At 42.9% G+C, this 27,019-nt stretch overlaps 1 protein-coding gene across 1 annotated transcript in view; it reads right to left on the minus strand.

Annotated features, from left to right (window-relative positions):
• CEP76 (centrosomal protein 76) overlaps positions 1 to 27,019 on the minus strand; it is a 1,583,298-nt gene that overhangs the window by 271,919 nt on the left and 1,284,360 nt on the right. Inside the window, exon 10 of the mRNA XM_044067192.1 lies at positions 26,009 to 26,342. Coding sequence (XP_043923127.1) covers positions 26,009 to 26,342 — 334 coding nt within the window. The remainder of the gene's footprint in view (positions 1 to 26,008; positions 26,343 to 27,019) is intronic.

The raw sequence follows: 27,019 nt of genomic DNA on the forward strand, positions 1-27,019 counted from the left end.
AGCATTAGAATTATTAGCACAAAAAAGAAAAGATGGCTTTAGACCAGATGCTTATTACAATACAAATCTTGATACAGTGGCAGCCACACTCCCGCTTTCCTTAGAGCTGTAGCCACAACTGCCCAGTTGGTTGACATGGCAGTGGCACTTACTCTGGATCATGATACTTTTATTGCTGTTCCACATGCTGATAATGCTTTGTTATTAAAGACTAAATCACAATATCTTTCTACCTCTAGACTTTCCAAATATGAGTTAGATCTATTTAATAATCCTTCTTTGCAAATTATAAGATACCCACCGTTGAACCCATCTTCTCTTATCCCTACTGTTGAAGAATGCTGTGATGCCCGTGCCCTGGCCCAGTAATCAAAGAGCCTCAATCCTCACCACTAGCACCAGTGAGAGGCCTGCACATTGGGAAGGATAACCAGTACACACACAGTAAAGTACAATTACCTTTAACAGCACACAGAGATCAGTCAGTCTGGGGGTGGTTTCTCCCTTTCTCTCCAGATTCCCAATAAGACTCCCCACTGGCACAGCTACAGGGTTCAGATCTCAGCTGAGTAGTCAAGCCAAAACCTCCAGTACCCTCTCTGTCCAACCAGTGCTTCGTGTCCCTGCCCAAATAGCTAACACACACACACACACTTTGAGATTTGGCTTATATATAAACACACAGACACTCCTGGGGAAGGCTGGCACAGGTATTCCAGATATGCCCCTTCCTGCCAGGCTATAAGGCAGTAATCAGTGCCACCAACTACTCTTATCAGCCACCAATAAGGCCCTTCCCAAAGGATGACCAATTTCACTGTGTAATATTACTGTTAACCAAATAGTAAGTGTGACTGAGCAGCAAGACTATTGGAGGGGCTTGGACAGTATCATCAAATACATGCATGTACTCTCCAAGAGCTTAAATTATCTCTACACAAAACAGCCACAGTTGAAAGTTTTAAAAATATTTAATAATAAACAATAAGAACACAAGACAATACTCATCAATTCAACACAGCGCTAATCAAGAGTTCAGAAATCACAGAAAACTTTAAAATAATATTGTAGGATAGTCTAACATAAATATAGAAAACAGCTAGACTAATCTGGCTGCATTTCTATCTAACTCTAAGAGAAATACTAAGTTCTAAATAACTACTTACATAGAGAACAAAGCAAGTGCTTGGTGAGGAGTTGTCAGACCAAAATGCTCAATTCTCTCTCTCTGAGAAAGTCTTAAACTGATAACACAGTACTGCTTACTCATTTCACATTACATCATTATTGACACTTCTCTGGTTTAGTTTCCCAGGATCACAGAACTTAACATTTTAACATTTCTTTGATCTTGCAGCTGCCGGGAAACCACAGTAATAAGACACTTTACATGCAAAACCTTAGTAATTATCTCTCAAATTACGACAATACAAAGAATTTCCTGGCCCAGACATCCTGTCTCCGAACTTGAGATCAAACAGTCACAAAATGCTTTGCTTATCAGCTTTCTTCCAGCATGGTGCACTGTGGTTACATTCTTGAAGCTCAGAACATACACAGTTTTCTTTACAGTTGTGAAATAAGCCTGTGGGATTACATTAATATTTCCAAATGACATAGAATTATTTACAAAATTTTATCTAGCTAGCTTGGCAGCCTTCACATATCTCCCCCCCCCAGAGAACTCAAGCTAGTTTTTCAAGTGACCCTTGAGAAACGTTGATTGAGAAGCTTAGGTCTGAGTATACCTTACCCCATTCTCTGTCTTGACAGCCATCTGCGTTGGCATTGCTAATCCCACTGCGGTGCTGCACTGACATATCATATGCTTGCAACCCTAGACTCCACCTGAGTAACTTGCCATTTTGCTGGCTAGCTTGATGTAACCATGTTAGGGGGTTGTGATCTGTAACTACAATGAATTTCCTTCCATACAGATAAGGCTGAAGTTTCTGCAGTGCCCACCCTATGGCTAGACATTCCTTTTCTACAGCTGCATAGCATTCCTCCCTGGGTTGAAGGCTATGATCAAGATAAACTACTGGGTGCTCTTCTCCCTCTGAAGATATCTGGCTACGTACAGCCCCCGCCCCATGGTTCAAAGCATCCACCTGCACAACAAATTCTTTGCTGTAATCTGAACTGGCTAACACAGGGATCCTCCCAAAGCTTCTTCATGCTTCTGGAATGTCTGCTCACATGCTGGGGGCCACACTACCTTATCTGGCATGTTTTTCCTTGTCAGGTCTGTAAGGGGAGCAGCTATGATGCTATAACTGGGGCAAACTTTCTGTAGTACCCTGCTGCCCCTAAAAATGCCCTCACCTGATTTTTGGTAACAGGTGCAGGCCATGCCTGAATGGCTTCCACTTTGGCAGGTTCTGGCTTGATCTTACCACTCCCCACTCTATGTCCCAGGTAGGAGACCTCTGCCATACCGAACTGATATTTGCTTGGCTTAATGGTCAGCCTTGCTCTCTGTAGTCTGCCCAGCACATCCCTGACATGTTGAAAGTGCTCTTGCCAGGAATGGCTGTAGATGGCAATATCATCTAGGTAAGCAAGGGCAAACCCTCCTGCTAGGATATGATCTACCAGCCTCTGGAAAGTCACTGGGGCATTTTTCATCCCAAATGACATCTTTGTGAACTCATACAAGCCAAAATGAGTCACAAAGGCTGACCTCTCTCTAGCACCGGGAGTCAAGGGCACCTGCCAGTAACCCTTGGTAAGATCAATGGTGGTAAGATACTTAGCCCCACCCAGATGCTCCAGGGCTTCATCCGACCTAGGCATGGGGTAAGCATCTGACCCTGTGTGACTATTTAACTTCCTGTAGTCCACACAGAACCTGGTGCTGCCATCCTTCTTTGGCACCAGCACCACTGGGGAGGCCCAGGGACTGTTGGACTCTTGAATTACCCCTAGTTCCAACATTTCCTTTATCTCCTTCCTCATTCTGTTTGACTCTCTCAGGCACCCTATAAGGGGCCTGCCTAATAGGTCTTTGGAGTCCTGTATCCATCTGGTGCTGTATCAGGTGGGTGCACCCTGCTTTCCCAGTGAACATGTCTCCAAACTCCTTATCACTGCTCGGATTTCTTGAACCTGGGTAGGAGATAGCTGCTGAGACACTGCTACCCTTCCACCGAGGTGTCGTCCAAGCCTCATGAGGAGATCAGTCACCAGATCTCCCTCAGACTCCTCTTGCAATCCATTGCAAATACTCAGCACAAGGGCCTCCCTATCATGGTAAGGTTTCATCATGTTAACATGGTACAATTTGTGCTCTTGCCTCCTGCCTAGCAGTTCCACCATGTAGTTAACATCACTAACCTTCCTTATCACCTTGTAGGGTCCCTCCCCAGCTGCTTGCAGCTTGTTGTATCTGACAGGAATGAGAACCATTACCTGCTGCCCTACAGCATACTCTCTAGCTTGAGCATTCCTGTCATACCATACCTTTTTCTGTTGTTGGGCTTCTGCCAGGTTCTCCTGGGCCAAGCCCATGAGTTCCCCGAGCCTTGTCCTGAGGTTTAGGACATATGCTACAACAGACTCCTTGTGAGATTCACACTCACCTTCCCACTCATTATGAATTAAATCTATAGAGGTCCTCTCACCCTATGCCCATACAACAACTCAAAGGATGAAAAATCTGTGGATTCCTGGGGAACTTCTCTGTAAGCAAATAACAGATGGGGCAAATATTTGTCTCAATCCCGCTAAAACTGGTCTGCAAATGCCTATAGCATGGACTTGATTGTAGAGTCTAACCTCTCAGCAAGACCATTAGTTTGGGGATGGTAGAGTGTGGTCTTCAGGTGCTTCACCCCACAGTACTTCCACAGACAAGCCAGCAGGTCTGAGATGAAATTGGCACCTCTGGCAGTCAGTATTTCTTTTGGGAAACCTACCCTGCTGAAAACGTCTAACAAAGCATTTGCCACCTTTTCCACCTCAATGGAGGACAAAGCCACTGCCTCAGGGTATCTTGTAGCATAGTCTACCACTAGCCCCACAATATCCATAGCTACCCCTGAACTGGCTCCTTAATCACAGGTAAAGGCAGTGGCGTCTGGTGACTTCAAATCAAAGGGTGGCTGCAGGAGACAGCTGAGTGGGCGGGGTCAATGGGAAGGGGTGTGGCCAATGAGAAAGGGGAGGGGCTATGTTCAAAACCACAAAAACTAACTAAATACACTGCCCTGTGTGCGTCATTATGAGAGTCCAATCAAGACAAAATGAAGTGTAGAAGAATAAAAATATTTCAATGCATTGGCTGCATGACAGCTTACTTAATATCTATATGGAAACAAAAAGGTTGCGAGGCATGAAAAAATAAATTACTTTTTAAATACATTAATGGAATGCCAGTCAAAATCAAGTATAAGAAAAACAAGCAGCACTCAACTCAAACCACTTTTTGCACTGCAGTTCTAATTATAATTTATATTCAGCTTTATTAAAGTACCAAGTAACATGCTGAAAGTAGAAATCTCTGATGCCCCCACTTGTAAAAATGTTTCTTATCCAAAAAAAGACCTGCTGCCTGACAACTACCTACTTGTTTCATGGGGAAAACATGATCAAAGTAAAAAATAAAAAGTAAACACGAAATAAGCTCAAGATACATTGCTTAAAAGGATTACAGTACAGGTTATGGACCACACGATTGGCATTCTGTTTAGTTTACGGGTAAAGCCTGCAGAGATGACTGGAAGTCTCCAAGTGTAATGAGATTCTTAAAATAATGTATTCCTGTCCTTTATTACAAATACTATCATATGCATTTCAATACCCAAGGCTTATACATTATCTAGTTAAGTATTCTCTACATGGCAACAACAGAAAGGCTTTCAATGTTGGCAATTCTTTAACAGTATGCTTATTAAAGCTTACTTGCATCTTACGATCTCAGCCAAGCTTACCTGATGGTCATTAAAGTATTGCTACTTAAACACAGAGCAACAGGCACTTTGAGTAATAAGCATAAATCAACAGTACAAAAATATGACAGAAACCAGACCATTCTGCAAAAATCAAGGACAGATGAAAAGCCACTCTAGTACTTGTGTCTACCTTGGATGGGGGGATACTCTGCACATTTACACTGCATAACTACTCCTTGCCTTGCTACGACACATCCAGAGCCATTACATGGGGGAGTGGGGTGCAACAAGTATGTCACAATTTGAAATGTCTCTGGCTGACTGTGATGGCCCTGACACATTTGTCATACCTCTCAACCTCAGAGCAAGAAATCTGGACAAAGCCATACAAAGAAGTGGAACAAAGGCCCAAAAATAAGGACAATTTTTAAATATTGGTCTTATAAACTCAGAAAGATAATAGAATAAGTCTTGCATTAGTATGAATTTTCTAAATGGTATGAAATCTGAAACTCAAATGTCTGTCATTATTTTCGAACTTCATCCTTTAATGATTTGTCACTAATTTGCCAAAAAAACACAATTTTATGAAAAATGGACCGAAAATGTGATGTAAAAATATAAAATAGCCACACAATACAGCTGGGAACCTGTCAAAGAAGGGACACTTTAATATTAGTACTGCTAACTTGAGCAGCTGACAAAATAAAAGAATCTACATGCATTTCTGAAATAAAAGTAATCTATAACTCTGATTATTACAGTTATTTCTTAATTGTAAACCCTCCATGTTTTCTTCCAAAATTGCTATTTTGTGGAGGGATTATTAGGGGAAGAGCAACATTTAGAGCCAAAATCAGGGACAGTTGAGTGGTTTGGCTATGCCTAATTCTATAAAGCAATTTTTATTTGCATGTACCGCTCAACCTGTTAATGCAATAAATCTGGACAAGGCCAAATATATTGGGGGAACATATAAACAGTACTAAAAATTGCTCTTGTATAAACTGAGACAGTTGATAGAACAACAGGTCTTACTTTAGCATGCATTTTTCTGAAGGTTATGAAGTCTGAAACTAGTGTGTCATTATTTAGTGACTTAATTCCTAAATGATTTGTCAGAAAACCACAAATTTTATGAGGAACAAACCAAAAATAAGAAGCAAAAATCTGTTCATTCTTTGAAAATCTGGACAGTTGGGAGGTATAGTTCAGCTGGGGCTGTCTAAGTTTGCCACCCTTCCCCCTCACAAAATCATGGTCGAATGGAGCCTCCCCCTGCAGCCATTCCAATGATCCATTACTTGGCTATTTCACTCCATTTACCATAAACACTAATGTGCATACCGATTTACTTCTATGATGATTTGGACTTCATTTGAAAGTTTTATTTTGCATTTTACAGCACAAACACTAAGACATCTGCTAAACAAACTTAGCATTAAAACTTCTCTGCCCTTGAAACTCACATTCATTGAAACAGCATTGAAACCCACATTCAAAGAAAATACATTTTACCAGTGGCAGATAAAGATTAATTCTGGGCTGTTTTCAAATCATAGGCCCCTTGCATATGAAACATACGCTCTTTGATACACCTTCCTATTGTTTTGAACATTTTTCCAGTAAACTATGAAACAAAACGCATGCACCAATAATGACAAAACTGCCCAATTCAGAACATCTTTCCAGTAAACAATGAAACAAAATACATGCACCCATAATGACAAAACTGCCTAGTTCAGAACATTTTCATCATAAAAGTCTACTCAAACTTCTACAGTCCACCATTATCAGTAAGTATGCACAATTCTACAGTCCACCATTATCAGTAAATATGCACAATTCTACAGTCCACCATTATCAGTAAATATGCACAATTCTACAGTCCACCATCATCAGTAAATATGCACAATTCTACAGTCCACCATTATCAGTAAATATGCACAATTCTACAGTCCACCATTATCAGTAAATATGCACAATTCTACAGTCCACCATTATCAGTAAATATACACAATTCTAAAGTCCACCATTATCAGTAAATATGCACAATCTCTGAAGAAATAAAAAAGTCATCTAAATAATTCCACATTAAATAAATCTGTAACTAAAGAAGAGGTTGCTGCTAGCAAACACCTTGATATTTCATGGTTTCATCGAAAAATAAAGTGTCTGATGCCCCTGAGGAATAAATTGCCTATATTACATTAAAAATGATAAGCTAGTAATATTGCAATAGGAAATGGATGGCAAACTGATAACAGGCTCATAGTTAGTATCTTAACTTTTTCAGTACAGCAGCATTCACCCCTTGTGGGAGTAGAACCAACAACCTTCTGCATCAAAAGCAAGTACACAACCTGTTGTGCTATTAACACTGCAAGCTGACTTAGCATAAGCAGCACTAAACTTATCTTCCCCTGCAGCTCTCAGCTCCTTGTAAAATCTACTCAATACTCAACTGCATCTCAACTTTGCAGCACAAGAAATCTGGAAAAAGCCAAATGTATTGGGGGGGGGGCCAAAAGCCCAAAACCAGGGACACATTAAACATTGCTTGTATAATCTTGGAAAGTTGCTAGAATAAAATGCTGTGTTACCACCATACATTTTTACTGCCAAGGTTCCTGTGCAAAAGAGTCAGAGCAACATACCACTATGCCAAATCAGCTGCTTTGTGAAAGAAAAATGCTGTGTTACCACCATGCATTTTACTACCAATGTCCCTGTGCAAAACAGTCAGAGCAACATACCACTATGCAAAATCAGCTGCTTTGTGAAAGAAAAATGCTGTGTTACCACCATACATTTTACTACCAATGTCCCTGTGCAAAACAGTCAGAGCAACATACCACTATGCCAAATCACCTGCTTTGTGAAAGAAAAATGCTGTTACCACCATACATTTTACTGCCAAGGTCCCGGTGCAAAACAGTCAGAGCAACATACCACTACGCCAAATCAGCTGCTTTGTGAAAGAGCAGCAGACTGAAACTTAAATGGCTACCATTTAATGAATTCAGTTCTCATCACTGCTGTCAACCTTAGCACAAAACACCTGGACAAACCCAGTAATGAGGGAATACAGCCCTCAAACATATTCAGTGAATTCAGTTCTTGCCATAGCTGTCAACCTTAGCACAAAAAAACTGGACAAAGCCAATAATGGGTTAATACAGTCCCAAAAATAAGGACAAATTTCAAATATTCATCTTATAAACTTAGGTTGTGTTACTATGTATTTTCTGAAGAATATGAAGTCTGAAATTCAAATGCCTGTCAATTTTACTTCTGACGGAACAAAAACAATTTTCAGCAGAGATCCAGGGAGAAATACTGCAGGCACATGTCTTTGTAAAATGGCAGGACACCAGAGCAAATCCACACAAACACAGGGATAAGATGCAGACTCCACACAGAAGGCACCCCAACCAAGAATCAAACCAGAAAACCTATAGCTGTGAGGCAACAATGCTTCCACTGCACTATCAAATAGGTAAGGAATTAAAGATTCAGAAACCTGAAGTCTGAAATTCAAATGCCTGTCAATTTTAACAACAAAAGAACAATTTTCAGCAGAGGCCCAGGAAGAATTAATGCAGACATATCTTTGTAACAAGGGAGGGCACAAAAGCAAACCCACACAAACACAGGGAGAAGATGCAGACCCCACAAAGAAGGCACCCCAGCCAAGAATCAAACCTGAGAACCTGCAGCTGAGAGGCAACAATGCTACCACTGCACAATCAAATATCAAGCATTGCAACATTTAGAAACCACAGATATTATGAGGAACAGATCAGATCAAATATGAGGCAAAAATCTGCAATTTATTTTTTTTTTTTTTACAAATGGTGGTGGGTAGGGAATTCAGGTATTTAACACCTGCATACAAGGTACAGGGTTCAAGCCTGAGGTATTCCCTACCACACCACCATTTGTCTAGCCACCAGTATATAGCATTTACGTACGTATGTACACACACACACACACACACACACACTTACCTGTAGTAGGCCGATCTGATAGCTGCAAGCAAATAAATCCACCGTAGCTGCAAACACATAAATCCACACAAGACTCTGCCGTAGCTGCAAACACATAAATCCACACAAGACCCCACCTGTCCAGCTCCGAATCGCGAGATCTTCCCGACGAGACTGCAGCAAACTCCAGACTGCTGATGTTGCAGTCCGACTCCGATGAGGTTTCCCAGTGAGTTTCCAGGACAGTCTATTGCAGTTGTACTGCATAGACTTCTGGGATCTTGCTCTAACATGTTTTCCAGTCCGGACTGCTGCTGAAACAGTCTGCGCATGCTCCAGACTGTCTCAGCAGCAGTCGACTATCTTATGGTGAGTCCGCAAATTTTGAATTTTTTTTTCTCTCTTTTATTTTCTAATTTCTTTATGTTTTACAGCTGGGGGGGCTGCAGTCCAATAGCACAGGCCGCCCCTGGGCAAAGGCATCAAAGGAGCTCTCACCTTGTCTCCTGCCTTACCTACCTTTTACCACTGCTCACAGGTCCTGCAGTACCCTGTTACATCTCTGGAAATTCTAGGCCAATAGAAGTTCTGCATAATATGTCTCTTTGTACGTTTTATGCCCATATGAGCTGCAAAGGGATTATCATGGGCTATGGCTAGAAGCGCCTGATGGTAGGCTCTAGGCACTGCCAACTGCTGTATTCTCTCACCTTCTAGCCTTCCCTCAGGGTTCCACTCTCTATACAGTAACCTTTTGTCCCAGTATACAGAATTCCCCTTTCCTTGTGAATCAGGCGCCTCACTAGCTACCTCTCTCAGGCCTTGTAATGTAGGGTCTGAGAGCTGAGCCTGTTTCAACTCTCTCTTAGTAACCCTTCCCAGCTCCCCTTCCACAGGAACTCTGGCATCCTCTGACAGTGGTGCCTCACTGTCAGCCTGGGTACTACTACACATCTCTACCTTTGCAGTCACTCTGTCCAAGGGAACATCAGTACCCACAAGCAGCTGTGGCTCCACCTTCAGTCTCCCTGCTACATGGTAGCTCCCTCCCCAATGTAACCACTTTACCAGTCCTATCTGCAAGCGTGCAGTCTGACTGGGTCTCCCCCAGGCTACCAGACCTACATGCTTGTCTCCAAGCCTGACTGTGTGTAACTGCATTAACATATGGTACTGCCATATCAAAATCCTTCCCTATCAGGACATCTGCAAGATGGTAGTTTGGTACCCCTGTTGTCTCAAGACAACCTACCATTGGCATTTTGTCAATCCAACTTACTGGCTCCCTTACTTTTTGTTCCCCACCTTGCCTCCGTGGACATCTATATGTCACATGGCCCTACTGGTTGCATTCAAAACATTTAACCCTAGGTTCTGGACGTGTACCTGGACTAGTGGCTTCCCCTGCTACTGTCAGATTATTTTGGGGCAGTCTCGGCTGCCCATCATGGGTTCCTTTAGACCAATGAGCAGACCTGGGGGTCCCTTTCCTTTACAGGGATGCCCTGCTTGCTAGGTATAGGTCTCCCATCTTCCCCAACTCATCTGAAGTAGCACACTGTCTATCAGCTAACCAGATCCTCAGCTCCTCAGGCAAAGTGCTAAAAGCTTTTTCCCTCACCAAAAAGACTGCCAGCCCTTCAAAAGTGGTGACCTGACATCCGTTCACCCACCTATGAAAATAAGTGCTTAGTTCAGAAACATATTCACACACATTTTTCATCTGCGTTGCGTCTATGCTCACGAAACATTTTCCTATAAGTTTCAGGTGTTTGCTTAAAAAATTCTAACAGACAATTCTTAACAGCAGTATAATCAAAACATTCATGATCAGATATCTTGGACAACACAATTGTAGCTTTACCATGGAGTAAGGGGGTCAGGAACCGCACCCAGAGCCTTTGGTCAACATCACACTGTTTACATACTCTCTCTCAAACATATGAATGACACTATCAAAATTATCCCCCTCTGTAAACTGCGGAAGAAATTTACTGACCGCTCTAACATGTTTCCCAGTCCGGACTGCTGCTGAAACAGTCTGCGCATGCTCCAGACTGTCTCAGCAGCAGTCCGGACTAGTGCGCATGGGCGAAGTCCGCAAATTTTGAATTTTTTTTCTTTCTTTTATTTTCCAATTTCTTTATGTTTTACAGCTGGGGGGCTGCAGTACGGCAGTCCAATAGCACGGGCCGCCCCTGGGCAAAGGCATCAAAGGAGCTCTCACCTTGTCTCCTGCCTTGCCTATCTTTTAGCACTGCTCACAGGTCCTGCAGTACCCTGTTACATCTCTGGAAATTCTAGGCCAATAGAAGTTCTGCATAATATGTCTCTTTGTAAGTTTTATGCCCATATGACCTGCAAAGGGATTATCATGGGCTATGGCTAGAAGCGCCAGATGGTAGGCTCTAGGCACTGCCAACTGCTGTATTCTCTCACCTTCTAGCCTTCCCTCAGGGTTCCACTCTCTATACAGTAACCTTTTGTCCCAGTATATAGAATTCCCCTTTCCTTGTGAATCAGGCACCTCACTAGCTACCTCTCTCAGGCCTTATAATGTAGGGTCTGAGAGCTGAGCCTGTTTCAATTCTCTCTTAGTAACCCTTCCCAGCTCCCCTTCCACAGGAACTCTGGCATCCTCTGACAGTGGTGCCTCACTGTCAGCCTGGGTACTACTACACACCTCTACCTTTGCAGTCACTCTGTCCAAAGGAACATCAGTACCCACAAGCAGCTGTGGCTCCACCTTCAGTCTCCCTGCTACATGGTAGCTCCCTCCCCGATGTAACCACTTCACCAGTCCTGGCTGCAAGTGTGCAGTCTGACTGGATCTCCCCCAGGCTACCAGACTTACATGCTTGTCTCCAAGCCTGACTGTGTGTAACTGCATTAACATATGGTACTGCCATATTAAAATCCTTCCCTATCAGGACATCTGCAGGATGGTAGTTTGGTACCCCTGTTGTCTCAAGACAACCTACTACTGGCATTTTGTCATTCCAACTTACTGGCTCCCTTACTTTTTGTTTCCCACCTTGCCTCCGTGGACATCTATATGTCACATGGTCCCACTGGTTGCATTCAAAACATTTAACCCTAGGTTTTGGACGTGTACCTGGACTAGTGGCTTCCCCTGCTACTGTCAGATTATTTTGGGGCAGTCTCGGCTGCCCACCATGGCTCCCTTTAGACCAATGAGCAGACCTAGGGGTCCCTTTCCTTTACAGGGATGTCCTGCTTGCTAGGTATAGGTCTCCCATCTTCCCCAACTCATCTGAAGTAGCACACTGTCTATCGGCTAACCAGATCCTCATCTCCTCAGGCAAAGTGCTAAAAGCTTTTTCCCTCACCAAAAAGACTGCCAGCCCTTCAAAAGTGGTGATCTGACATCCGTTCACCCACCTATGAAAATAAGTGCTTAGTTCAGCAACATATTCACACACATTTTTCATCTGCATTGCGTCTATGCTCACAAACCTTTTTCCTATAAGTTTCAGGTGTTTGCTTAAAAACTTCTAACAGACAATTCTTAACAGCAGTATAATCAAAACATTCATAATCAGATATCTTGGACAACACAATTACAGCTTTACCATGGAGTAAGGGGGTCAGGAACCATACCCAGAGCCTTTGGTCAACATCACACTGTTTACATACTCTCTCTCAAACATATGAATGACACTATCAAAATTATCCCCCTCTGTAAACTGTGGAAGAAATTTACTGACCTTTTGTGCTTCTGGGGTCCGGTTATTCCCTTCCCTATTACCCCCATGACTCTGGCGAAGAGTCAGCATCTCCTTTTCGTGCTGCCTCTCCTTTTCCTCAGCTTCCAGGAGTAGCAGTTTCTCAATCTCCTCAGCCTGTAGACGTCTCAGTCTCTCTAATGCTTCTGTTTCCAAACACCTTGCCTCCAAACTCAAGTCTCTTTAGCTCCAGATGGATTTTTAAGTCCTCTGCAAAAAGGTTGAGCTGTCCATTCTCTGAGTGTTGTACATCTCCACGCCCAGTCTGACTGTACACCTGGTTGATATTTTTTGTTGCAGCTGTGACCAAAGCTGCAATCAGGTCTGCTTTAGTCAGGTTTCCATGGACCAGTCCTTTAGCCTGGCACAGCTCATCCAACTGGCTCCTTGTCAGCTTACAGTACTCCTCTGCTGACATGCTTGCCTGCTCTCCCTGACTAACTAAGCTAACAAAAGAAATAAAACAATTGTGATCTGAACTCAGAATATTCACTGTGTGGCTGATTTAGAGTACAAAAACACCTTCAGTGATCATTGTACACAAGCTACAGAAATTCACTATCCACACCACTACAAGCCAATTAGTACATGATGTGGCTGACTCATCACTGTCAAACAATTAATATTTGGGGTGGATATCCCACCACTGCCAAATAATTAATATGTGGTGTGGCTATCCCACCACTGCCAAACAATTATTATGTGACACCTGTGCCCTGGCCCAGTAATCAAGGAGCTTCAATCCTCACCACTAGCGACAGTGAGGGGTGTGCACATTTGGAAGGATAACCAGTACACACAGAGTAAAGTACAATTTCCCTTAAGAGCACACAGACAGCACAGTCAGTCTGGGGCTGGTTTCTCCCTTTCTCTCCAGATTCCCAATAAGACTCCCCACTGGCACAGCTATAGGGTTCAGATCTCAGCTGAGTAGTCAAGCTAAAACCTCCAGTACCCTCTCTGTCCAACCAGTGCTTCATGTCCCTGCCCAAATAGCTAACACACACACACACACACACACACACACACACACACACACACACACACACTTTGAGATTTGGCTTATATATAAACACACAGACACTCCTGGGGAAGGCTGGCATAGGTATTCCAGATATGCCCCTTCCTGCCATATTATAAGGTAGTAATCAGTGCCACCAACTACTCTTATCAGCTACCAATAAGGCCCTTCCCAAAGGATGACCAATTTCACTGTGTAATATTACTGGTAACCAAATAGTAAGTGTGACTGAGCAGCAAGACTATTGGAGGGGCTTGGACAGTATCATCAAATACATGCATGTACTCTCCAAGAGCTTAAATTATCTCTAGACAAAACAGCCACAGTTGAAAGGTTTAAAAATATTTAATAATAAATAATAAGAACATAAGACAATACTCCTCAATTCAACACAGTGTTAATCAAGAGTTCAGAAATCACAGGAAACTTTAAATTAATATTGTAGGATAGTCTGACATAAATATAGAAACAACTAGATTAGTCGGGCTGCATTTCTATCTAACTCTAAGAGAAATACTAAGTTCTAAATAACTACTTACATACAGAGCAAAGCAAGTGCCTGGTGAGTTGTTGTCAGATCAGACAAAATCCAAACTGCTCAATTATTTCTCTCTGAGAAAGTCTTAATTTGATAACACAGTACTGCTGAGTCATTTCACATTACATCATTCTTGACACTTCTCTGGTTTAGTTTCCCGGGCTCAATGAACTTAAAATTTTAACATTTCTTTGATCTTGCAGCTGCCAGGAAACTGCAGCAATAAAAGACACTTTACATGTAAAATCTTAGTAATTATCTCTCAAATTAAGACAACACAAAGAATTTCCTGGCCCAGGCATCCTGTCTCCGAGCTTGAGATCAAACAGTCACAAAATGCTTCACTTATCAGCTTTCTTCCAGCAGGGTGTACTGTGGTTACATTCCTGAAGCTCAGAACATACACAGTTTTCTTTACATTTGTCAAACACGCCTGTGGATTATATTAATATTTACAAATGACAGAATTATTTACAAAATTATATCTAGCTATGCTGGCAGCCTTCACAAATGTGAAGTTCATGATTGTGTTCTTGTTGTTAACAATGTGCTTCCTCCTAAACCTGATCTCCTAGAGACTCTTCTGCAGAAAGTACAGTTTTGTACCTACCATAAATGTAGATGTTCGAGAGTTAATACAGCCGCAGTCATAACAGATGGGTTCTCCTGCCGTCAGGTGGGTCCTCGGTCGGCCGAATTCCAAAGTCTAGGTCCGGTGTCGGTTGTCGTCGCTTCTTCCCTGACGTCAGTGTGACAGGGGTATAAAGGAACCAGCCGACGCCATTTTCTTCAGTTTTTCTTGCCCCAGATGTCAGGTGCCCCCAGAAGGAAGGCAATACATACATTTGTGTAATAATGCAGTGCAATATAATCAAAATACAGTAGTTGCAAGCAAATACATCATAAATGAATACCCCAATCAGGTTGTATGAGGATGTGTTAGCCTATAGGCCTGTCCCAAGAGGGGAAGGAGGAGGAAACCTGGACTGCAGCTGTATTAGCACTCGAACATCTACATTTATGGTAGGTACAAAACTGTACTATGTTCATCGTGCATACAGCTGCAGTCATAACAGATGGGTAGAATCCCAAAGCTAAGAAAGGGGTGGTAGGCACTAGGTGGAACTAGGAGGAGCCAAAATGCCCTGTAAGACTGCAATGGCAAAGCCTGCTCTAGATTTGGAGTATAATGGTAGGTTGTAGTGCTTGGAGAAGGTATGCACAGAACTCCAAGTGGCTGCTTCCAAAATATCCTTGGTAGGAACTCCTCTGAGGAAGGCTGCAGAGGTGGCTGTGGCCCTGGTGGAATGAGTTCTAATGCCTGTAGGTACAGTTTTGCCATGAAAGGAATAGCAAAAGCGTATGCAGTGGGCTATCCATTTTGAGATTGTCTGTTTGGAAATTGGCTTTGAGCTCCTACTGCATAGGACACAAAGAGCTGTTCTGATTTTCTGAAAGGCTTTGTTCTATCCAAATAATAACGCAGTTGTCTGTGGATGTCCAAGGAATGTAGTAATCTTTCCCCTTTGTTTTGAGGATTAGGATAAAAAGTAGGTAAATGTATGGCCTGATTTAAAGCTACCCTGGATACCACTTTAGGCATAAAAGACGGGTTGGTTCGTAAGGAAACTCTGTCCTGATGGAAGATGATAAAAGGCTGGAGCCAAAATGCCCTGCAAGACTGGAGTATAATGGTAGGTTGTAGTGCTGAGTGTAGGTTGAGAGCCTGTAGTTCTGAAACTCTACGAGCTGAGGTGATAGCCAGAAGGAAAGCTGATGAGGCAGCTGGCTCAAAGGGAGGCAAGGTCAGTTTTTCCAGAATGAAATTAAGATCCCAAGCAGGTATTTTTTGTTTCCTTGGAGGTCTTAAATTCTTAGCCCCTCTGAGGAACTGTCTTAAGAGAGGGTGAGAGAATAAAGGTGGATCAGTGTTGTATTCTGCAGAAATGGCTGAGGCATGGATTTTGATGGAGGAGAATGAAAGTCCACTGCTTAGCAGCTCAGCCAAATATTGTAGTATTTGAGGTAAATTCAGTTTTCCAGGATCCTGGCCCTTTTTCTCATTCCAGACACAAAAACGTTTCCATTTTGCGGAGTAAGCTTTTCTAGTTGATGGCCTTCTGGCCTCCAAAATGACATCCTGCACCTCCTTGGAGAGTAGGGCCTGTTGCGATGCTAAGGAATCTTCCATGCGGCTAGATTGAGTGTTTTTAGCTGGCTGTGAAGAGTTTTGAAGCTGTGCTGAGTCAGAAGAAGAGGCATTAGAGGCAGGGTCCATGGTGGGGAATGCGTCAGGCTCCTAAGGAGTGGGTACCAGTGTTGCCTTGGCCAGTCCGGAGCAATGAGAATCATCTTTGTTCTGTCTGCTCTGGTTTTCAATAGAACTTTGGGCAGCAGAGGAAGAGGTGGGAAGGCATAAACTGTCATTGATGTCCAACTGAAAGAAAGCGTCCACTCTCCAGGCCTTTGGATGGAAAATCCTTGAGCAGAATTTTGTCAATTGATGATTTTTGTGGGAGGCAAAGAGATCTATGTCTGGCCTTCCCCATTCTTGGATTATTTCTGTAAAAACTTTTGGATGCAATTTCCATTCGTGTGGATCTGTCATATTCCTGCTTAGGTTGTCTGCCAGCGTGTTTTCCTTGCCTGGCAAGTACTGTGCTTGTAGTTCCATTTGGAAGTCCATGGCCATGTTCCAAAGTGACATGGCCAGTCTGCATAGGGGGTAAGAATGTGTTCCTCCTTGTTTATGTACCACATAACTGTGATGTTGTCCGTTCTTATCAATAGTTGACCTGGTTGTAGAAGGTCCTTGAAAGCTATAATAGCATTTATTACTGCTAGCATTTCTTTTTGATTGATGTGAAGGTGCTTTTCTTTTTGGGACCATTTGCCATGAATGCACCGATCTGTCATGTGCGCCCCCCAGGCGTAGTCCGAGGCGTCTGTTGTGATGACTTGATTTGCTTGAGGCTTGCTGAATGGAAGACCTGTGTTTGTTTGACATGCTTGAGTCCAACACAGAAATTCCTTTTGCAGACATGGAATTAGTGGTATTATTGTTTCCAAACTGTGGCTGTGTTGAGACCATATGTTTTTCAGGTACCATTGTAGTTTCCTCATATGCAGCTTTGCGCATGGGATTAGTAAGATGCAAGATGCCATGAATCCCAGAGCCTGCAGGATTTTCCTTGCAGTCAGCTTGGTGCAATTTGCTAGTGTTCTGAAGTATTGAATTAGTTGCCCCTGCTTCTCTGGTGTGAGGTAGGCCATCTGGGTGTTTGTGTCCAAATTGGCACCCAGGAAAATTATCTTCCGAGAGGGTATTAGCCTTGATTTCTTTTTGTTGACTGTGTATCCCAGAGAGTTCAACAACATTATTACATAAGCCAGATGCTTCAGAAGAATGTGCTTGCTGTCCGCTTGGATCAGGCAGTCGTCCAAATAGGGGTATATTTGTATCCCTTGAAGTCTGCAGTAGGCAATTACTGATGCCAGGCATTTTGTGAATACTCTGGGTGCAGTAGATAAGCCAAAGGGCAATGCAGAGAATTGATAATGGGTTGAACCTGCAAGAAATCTGAGGTACCTTCTGCAATTTTGTCTGATTGGGACATGCAGGTATGCCTCCTGGAGGTCCAATGTTACCAGCCAAGACTCCTTGCCCAGCATGGGAAGAAGTTGCTGTAGAGTGAGCATCTTGAATTTTGGTGCAGTAGAAATGTGTTTAGGATGGATAGGTCCAAAATAGGTCTCCAATCTTTTCCCTTCCTTGGCACTAGAAATAGCCTGGAATAAAAACCTTGACCTTGTTTGCGTAGGTACCTCTTGAATAGCTTTCATGTTTATGAGATCTGTAATTTGCCTTTGTGCCTCTGCCCTTTGATTGTGTGGCAGGTTTGGCATGCCTCTCATTTTGGAAGGGTGTGAAAATGGAATTTGTAGCCTCTGTTTATAATGTCCAGGATCCATTTGTCCTTTGTGACAATATGCCAATTTTGAAAATAATGCCAGCTTTCCTCCTAAGGGGGCTGCCATTTGAGACTTGGTTGGCATGCAAAGGGGAAAGTCATTGGGTTTGCTTTCTGAAAGACTGCGAGTTATCCTCACCACCTCTATGTGTAGGAGCTTGCCATTGTCTGCCTCTAAACGATCCTTGGGATTGTCCTCTGCCCCTCGAGCCTGTATCTGCCTCTTTGGGGTCTGTCCGTGGCAGGAAAGGACCAGTTTTTGGAAGGCCAATTTCTACTAAAACGTGGGGGTTGTACCTGTAGAAAATCTTTCACAGTTTGCATTGATTTAGCCTTTTCCTCTATTTTCCTTAATACCTCCTCAGCATTAGCACCAAATAATACATCCTTTTGAAGAGGGGCATCTAGTAATTTAGCTTTGACATGATCAGGCAAGGCTTGTTCCTTGAGCCAGGCATGCCTACGTATGACTGATCCTGTAACAGCAGCTCTACATGAGGCCTCTAGAGCATCAAAACCACATTGTAAGGTATGCTTACCCACTTGTTCTGTACTATGCATCAAATCCTGCAACTCCTTCAAGCCTGGTTGTTCAGGTTGTGACATTTTACTTTTCAATTGTGATAACAAAAACTGTTGGTATTTTAGCATATGAAACTGACAGTTTAAGGCCCTCATGGTTAAGGTAGTCGAGGTATATACCTTTTTTCCCCACCTTTCTAAGGATCTGGAATCTCTCTCGGAAGGTAATGGATTTTTAGCAATGGAGGCCTTAACTCCCTTGGGGCCCTGTGAGATGGTTTCTGGGTCAGCAGCATGGCTTTTGTATAGAAATTGGTGTGAGTCAGGAACCCTGTAGTACCTGTCAGGCTTAAATGGAGCTGGAGGTAGAGAATCCGGGTTAAGGCAGGCCTCCGAGTAAACATCATCTAGGATGTCCAAGACAGGAGGTATAGCCAGAGGCCTGTGCTGAGGTAGCAAGAGAAATTCCCTAAGCCTTTTCTTGGAATCTGAATAATCTTGGCCTTCCCAGTGAAAGTGTTCCCTTAAGGTATGCAAAGTTTCCCCAAATGAGTAATCCTCAGGGGGGGATACAGATGGGATGGATTCCTCCGCATCAGAGTCTTCAAAAGGGGAGTAAGAATGTTCCTGATCATCAGAGTGCCCTGAAATAATGGAGCCCTGATCAGAGGAGGGGGAATCTTCCTTCAGTCTGGGCCTTTTGTCCAGTGGGGGCTGAGAACCTCTGATAAGAGTAATTAAATCCTCAGCCATTTTAAGCATCTGTTTCTTAGGCATGGGGCCTGGAGATGAGCCCTGTGTAGCTGGTCTCTTAGAGTTCATGGTTGCTTTAGACTTAATGAAAGCCTTGATGGAGAAAGAAGAGGAAGGTCTAAAGACACCTTGAGTGGAGGTGGACCTGTCCACATTCTGAGTTTCAACGCCAAGAGTGGCTTCGGTATCTGTAGTCGGGGTGTGGGCCGAGGAGCCTGCAACCTCGGGCACAGGAGACACCATCAAAGAAGTGTCGTCGGTAGTCAGGGGCTGCGTAGGCGCCTTGCTGAAAACCGGACCACGTGTAGTCGGCTTTGGTGTGGTGTCGGTAGAGGCCGCGGACCTCGTGTGTCGGTCCTTATCTTTGCATTTTTTAGACAAAACCGGAGTCGGAGTATCCGACGACATAATATAGTTAAATGCTTTCCCAAAATAATGCTGGGCGAACTCTGTCCGACGCTTAATAGTGCGTTTGTTGAATGTAGCACAAAAGCGACAGACTGAGATGTCGTGGTCTGGGCCTAAACAAGGTATACAGAGGGAAAGGAAATCCTTATGCGGTATTTGCTTCCCACAAGAAATACAATTATTAACTTTGTCTGACATTGGTCTGAGGCAAGAAAAGTTTCCCCAACGGGATACTTAGCTTTTAAGAAGACTTCGGTTTCCAAATTTTCGTAATCTCAGGAGCTGGCCGACCGGCACTTGCGAACTGCTTCTGCTTCGGGCACCGCGTGGCAAGAAAGACTGAAGAAAATGGTGTTGGCTGGTTCCTTTATACCCCTGTTGAACTGACGTCAGGGAAGAAGCAACGACAACCGATGCCGGACCTAGACTTTGGAATTCGGTCGACCGAGGACCCGCCTGACGGCAGGAGAACCCATCTGTTATGACTGCAGCTGTATGCACGATGAACATCCCCAACTTAATTTTATTCGTTGATGGAGCATGCATCAGGAAGGGAAGACGGACAACTTAAAGCCGCTTTTGCAGTCTGTAGTATTTTTGAAGTATTATTGACTGGACAACTGCAGGGAAATGTTTCAGGTCAAGTAGCTGAATTAGTAGTTATTACTGAAGCTTGCAAGCTAGCAAAGGGAAAAACTGTTACTGTATACAGTGATTCCAGATATGCTTGTGGCATGGTTCATGATTTCGAAAACCTTTGGAGAAAAAAAAGGTTATTAAACCTCTGCTGGGACAAAAATTAAAATGCAGTTTTTGCAAATGAGTTATTAGATGTCCTGCTTCTCCCTAGGGAAATAGCTGCTGCTGTGTCATTCATAGGTCAGAGACCTCATTTGAATGAGTAGGAAATACCTTTGCTGATGCAGTGGTAAGGCAAGCTGCTTTATCATATCCTGCTCAGGTTTCTTTTTTACAGCCATTTCAAACTGAAAATGTACCAGCATCATTGCAGGAAGTGTTGCCTTTTCAGAACCATGTTGACGACTCTGAAAGGGTAAGGCGGATCCGTGATGGCTGCTGTCATTCACTAGATTCACTGGCTCCTTCTGGATGAAAGGTTAGTAGCATCACAAACTTTTTTACCGCAATTGGCACAGGCTTACCATTTGCCTTCCCATCTGGGAAAAAAAATGCTTTAATAAGACACATTTTGACTGACTGGTATGCCCCTATGCTTCAGTAGTTCTTCAGCATTTTGTAGAAACATGTAATATAGGTCTTCAATTTAAATCTGTAACTGTTCCCACACGTGGGGATATTTTTGTTGTACACAGTGCGACTTCACAGAATTACCAATCTGTGCAAGGTTTAAATATGTATTAGTTTTGATTGAAGTTTTCTCTGGTTGGGTAGAAGCATACCCATGATTCAAAAACGATGTGGTCTCAGTGATCAAGAAGATTTTGTATGAGTACATACCCAGTTTTGGGTACCATGTTTTATTCAGTCAGACAGAGGTACTCATTTTATGAATCAGATTGTTCAACAAATTTGTAAAGTTCTAAATGTTCAGATGCAGTATCACTGTCCACACAGACCTCAGGCTTCAGACATTGTAGAAAGAATGAATCAAACTTTGAAAACCAAGTTAGCAAAACTTACTGCAGAAATTAGTCTAAAATAGCCAGAGGCTTTATCCTTAGTGTTATTTACTATCCACACTGCAATCAGTGCACCTAGAAAGTTCTCCCCTCATGAAATCCTTATGGGATGCCCTATTAGGATGCCAGCCACACTTCTACCAGCAAATCTTGATCTGTAGGTAGTTGATGAAACAATGCTTACTTATTGCAAACAACTTACTTCTATTCTGCAGCATCTTCATTCGCAGGTAAATCTCTGCCCAGCTCCAGCCTGATCCTTACGCAATGCATGATGTCAACCCAGGAGACTGGGTGTTTGTTCATTCCTTCTCTAGACAACATGCCCTCCAGCCTCAATGAAAAGGTCCATTCCTGGTCCTCCTCATCACAGCTAAAGCCATTAGACTCAAAGAGTCTCCAACATGGCTCCATATCTCATGTGTCTGAAAAGCAGTGCCAAATGAGGGAATCCAACCAATTCTCTTCGACAGCAGCCTTGTCTGATGACGAACTGGTTTCCTCTTGTACCAGAAGAAAAAAAAGAGAGCGATTGGAAACAGAACTGAAGGTTGATACTGTAAGAACATCAGACGGGGACATTTTCCCAATCAGGTGACCAAGCACCACTCATGACAGCTAATCTACAACAGCAGTCTTTATGGAGTGTGTTTGGAGTGCAGCAGCAAGCTATTCATTGCAAAATTAATCTGTGCCTGGACATTTTTAAAAACACACTTTGACCCAGTCCAGCTCGTCATTCATGTCTGATTGTTGCTGTGATGACTGCAATTGTTAGTTTTGCTCTACAACTACGTTTCCTGATCCCTGCTGAAAATGTAAGTACTGTTCAATTTCTTAACAGAAAAATAAATTGATGAAATCTAGACAGAAATCAGTAGATTGGCATCCAAATTTCAATACATTTCATGCTATTTTAAATACATATGCTAAAACTCTAAATGTGAGTAACTGTTGGGTAAGTGCCCACATACCTATTGCTTATGATGGAGGTATCCCATTGTTTCCAGTACCTGTAAATGAAGTTGATTTGGGGACAGCTTACCTCACCAGTAGTACTAAGTAAAAAATGCAAATGCCTCATTGCATAATTTTACACTGTTTAATAAAATTGCTGCACTTAGACTTTCAGTGAGTGCTTGTATTATGAAAAGAAGGAAGAAGTACTTAAATGAGCCAGTCAGCACTGCTAAAGAATAAGACAAAGGCAAAATGATTAAGGAAGAAAGGAGGCATACACAGGTATGAGATGTGGGAGCAAGGAGGAAAAATAATGTGCATAACGTGGCTAGGACACAAACAGGTAATTGCATCAGAATAGGGCGGAGTATTAAAAAACTAGATGGAGTGAAAAGTAGTGTAAGACACAGTTCAGTTATACACAGAGACTATAGAGCAAATCTGTCTGAGACTGGTTACCAGAACAAGGGGAGAATTTAAAAGTGAAAGACAAGGCTGATCAGCTCACTGAGTTTTCTGTCACTATATTTAGAGAAAAACAGGACTGGAAAGTACCAGCTTAAGATGGGACAGAGAGCAGAGATGGTGTAGATGGTGAATTAATGAAGAAAGAGGTAAAGAAAAAGGATTACACAACTTTAAAAGCTAATGCACAGGAAGCAGACTGGTTACCTCTCCCTCTTATAGACAATAAGTGAACCCTTGACTCTATATTTGGAGGAAGGAGGAGTAAAAAGGGACTAGAGGGTGAAAATTACAGTTCCCATGCATAAATGAGGGTTCAAGAAGAGAAAGAGGTGAGTAAAAACTAGCCAGCTCTTCCATCCTGGGAGAGATTATGGAAAAATAGTTTTAGGGGGGGAGGGGAAGTAAAGTAATGAAGCTCTTAAATTTAAGTGTTTTAGCAAATTGGCAACAGTGTAACGGTGAGTGTGGAAGAGAGGTGAAGAAGAGAGTACAGGTAGGATGGAGTGAGTGGAGAAGAGTGTCAGGAGTGATTTGTGACAGACGAGTACCTGTAAGAGTGAAAGGGAAGGTCTACAAGAGGGTAGTGAGACCAGATATGTTATATGGGTTGGAGACAGTGGCAATGACAAAAAGGCAGGAGTTAGAGATGGATGTGGCAGAATTAAAGATGTTAAGATTTGCACTCTGTGTGACGAGGGTGGACAGGATTAGTAATAAGTATATTAGAGGGTCAGCCAGGTTGGAAGGTTTGGAGACAAAGCCAGAGAGGCACAATTATGTTGGTTTGGACATGTGCTGAGGAGGGATGCTGAGTATATTGGGAAAAAGATGCTAAGGGTGAAGCTACCAGGTAACAGGAAAAGAGGAAGGCCTAAGATAAGGTTTATGGATGTGGGGAGAGAGGACATGCAGGTGGTTGGTGTGACAGAGCAAGATGCAGAGGACAGGAAGAAATGGAAACAGGTGATCTGCTGTGGCGACCCCTAACGGGAACAGCCAAAAGAAGAAGAAGAAGCAAATTGGCAACAGCATGCATTCCATTTTGGTTTTGTTATTCTAATCTATTCTGTTCTATAAGTAGCTTAGCACAAAGGTTTATCAAGAAAAAACAGTGGATATCATGTATCTAGAACACAGTAAGACTTTTTACACAGGATCTGTATGTACATTCAAAGCCTAAATTTCCAAACCACACAATTTTGATTCAAATACCTAAATGAGCAGGAATGACGGTCCATATTTCTGAGTTATAGTGACTTGGGGATAATATTTAGTAAGGGTGTGCAGAGGAGAAAGCCCTGTGCATTGCGGGGGAGATGAAGCCCTACCCTTCCCCACAAAGACTCGACATCAAAAAGTTATTTTGACATCATTCAGATATTCTTCCCTGAAGTTCTGTGTATTATAATTCTGACTTTCAAATATCTGTACTAAATCCTTTTGCTCCTGTAACTAATAGGAGATTGCAACTGGAGTAGGGAGTCAAGTAAGTGAAATCCACAGGGAATGGTAAGCTAACAGTCACGGGGCAGCAAATAATGGAAGTTACTGTTGAGCAAGAAGTCAGGCATTACTTCAAGTGTCAGTACATTCAGGTACATGGTGAGTCCTTCTTCTTCTTTCGGCTTTTCCCAGTTAGGGGTCGCCACAGCAGATCACCGCTCCGCTCATGATTGGCAGTGGAGTTTTTACGGTGTCGAGTTGCCAGCCAAGTGCCCAACCATCCACCGAAGGCACACACATGCACGCATGCACTCACACCTAGGGCCAATTTAGAGTGTCCAATCCACCTACAGCATGTCTTTGGGATGTGAGAGGAAACTGGAGCACCCGGAGAAAACCCATGTGACCACAGGGAGGACATGCAGACTCTACACAGAAGGCACCCCAGCCGAGGATCGAACCGGAAAACCTCTTGCTGTGAAGCGGCAATGCTAACCGCTGCACCACCGCAGCCGTCCAGGTCCATGGTAAGTCCTGTTCAACATATTTGTGCCATCCATCACAACGGAGCTAGAAGAAAAATCATGTAGCTGTGTGCAACTCAATAGTGTTCCTCCAAACTACTACATACAGTGTATAACCAATACTGCAAAGCACAAAATTATAGCAAATATACATTTGGATATACCAGTGCCATGGTGTAGAGGGATAAAATCCCTGACTATGACATAGGCAACCTAAGTTTGTCTAGCAGCTCATGTGTTTGCTGGCATTTGCAGTGGAGGCCGGATGTGCCCATCTTGGGGGACGGCAGGGCACAGCATTGCAGGTCATGCACAGCCCAAGTGTCAGCATTGCAGTGGACATCCTGCAGTTTGCCTGTAACTCACTAAGTCACTTCTTGGTGGTAGCCTTCATTAGCAAGTGCACTGGAGGAGTGCAATCACAGGGTGAAAAACACTGAGCTTCCCCACCCCCTTGGGAGGGGAATAGAGCCTTAACGCAAATGCTCCCTTTTTTGGGATGACAGTTAAAGCACAAACTCCTTTAAGTCTGTACGAATGATGGTCCCTCCAGAGGGCTCAAGCCGAAGTGGATCTGGGGACTCTCCATCACAAGGTAATGGATAGGCTTGAGTTCAACAGGGGAGGCTTGATGGTTGGTAGGCAGAGGGGGAAATAATCTAGAAAAAATACAGTTGGACAAACAGAATACGTGGAGACTTGTGGGGAGTGGACAAGCTGAGAGCATCACAAGTGAGGAGCTCTGTGCTGGGAATGCTAGTAGTTTGACTAAATCACTGAAAACTCTCTAGTCCTTATTTCCACCACTTGTCTGCAAGCTAAATAGCTCAGTAAGTAGACAGAGATAACTACTAATACTGGTAATGAAAACAGTCCTTATTACACTATGCTTCACAGCAAGTGGCCAGTATTCTACATCACATGGCACTCTTTTTTCATTATAACTCATGGATACAGCAGTGTTACACAAAAAGAATGATGTGAGAAGACAATATACATAGCTGTACCTTTCAATGTGTGGAAACTAAACCACATAACACTCTTCTTCATCATAAATCATGGATAGGGCAGTGTTACTCAACAAGATTACAAGACAATACATGTAGTTTTACCTTTCGATGTGCGGAAACTAAAGCCCTGAGCTCAAGTTCAATATCGTTGCTCACTACTGCTGCATCAATCACAGGGGCACAGAGAGGAGGGAAAGGTGGTAGTGACACAGTGGATCCTGGAGAGCACACAGACTTGATTGCTTCTTCACTCATAGCCTTCCATCTAGACTCATCACGAAGATCAAAGACAGAAAGTTCTACTGCATCAGAAGGTTGACAATTGGCAAAGAAACTCTGGTGGTTGAACACACAGCCAACTGTTCGATATGGATATGTTGGTTTTGGTTGCTCAACAAGTGGGGGGTCATCTGGGTTAATAGGCTTATGGATATACCTACAGTAAAACAGTAAACATTTCAAAGGTAACTAACCATGCAGATATGAAAACGTAACTATCTAAGTACATGTCCAAACTACAATAATGCAGAATCAAATAAAGTACATCATAGTACAATATAATACATTTTTCTAGATATATATTTCTGAACCAAGGTCCTGCCAACATCAACAGATTTTTCAGAAAGACTTCTGCAGTAGGTACTCATAGGACAGATGGTTAGCAGTCATCCCCAGTTTGCCAAATGAAAAACTTTCTGTTGCATCAATCTTTGGAATGACCACTACTCAAGTTCTTTCTTGCTTAACCACAGCAAGTGGAAAAGATTTGTGTCACACATCCTTGCATTGTCTCCTGCTAGTCCTCCTGTAAGGGGAAAAAGAAAAGAGGGAATAACAGAAGAAAAACTGTTATTCTGAAAATTTTTTTTCACTGCTTTATGACCAGAAGGGTACTTACATATGTGCTCCATTACTTCAAGTGAGTTCCTGCAAAGGTTAATCAAATGATCCAAGAGATTCAAAGAACTAACAAAAGGGTGGAGTGCTGGTAATATCCCAGGCATTAGTACAGAATTCAAAGCATGATAGTTTGGTCAAAGCCTGCTCTGCCCTTACAGAGGAAAACAATGTGACATGAAGGCACAGGTCAAAGAACCCAAAGGCATAAACTGT

This window comes from Protopterus annectens, chromosome 3.part1 (genome assembly GCF_019279795.1).
Source record: "Protopterus annectens isolate FY-2018-M chromosome 3.part1, PAN1.0, whole genome shotgun sequence".
In the NCBI taxonomy this organism is placed as follows: domain Eukaryota; kingdom Metazoa; phylum Chordata; order Ceratodontiformes; family Protopteridae; genus Protopterus; species Protopterus annectens.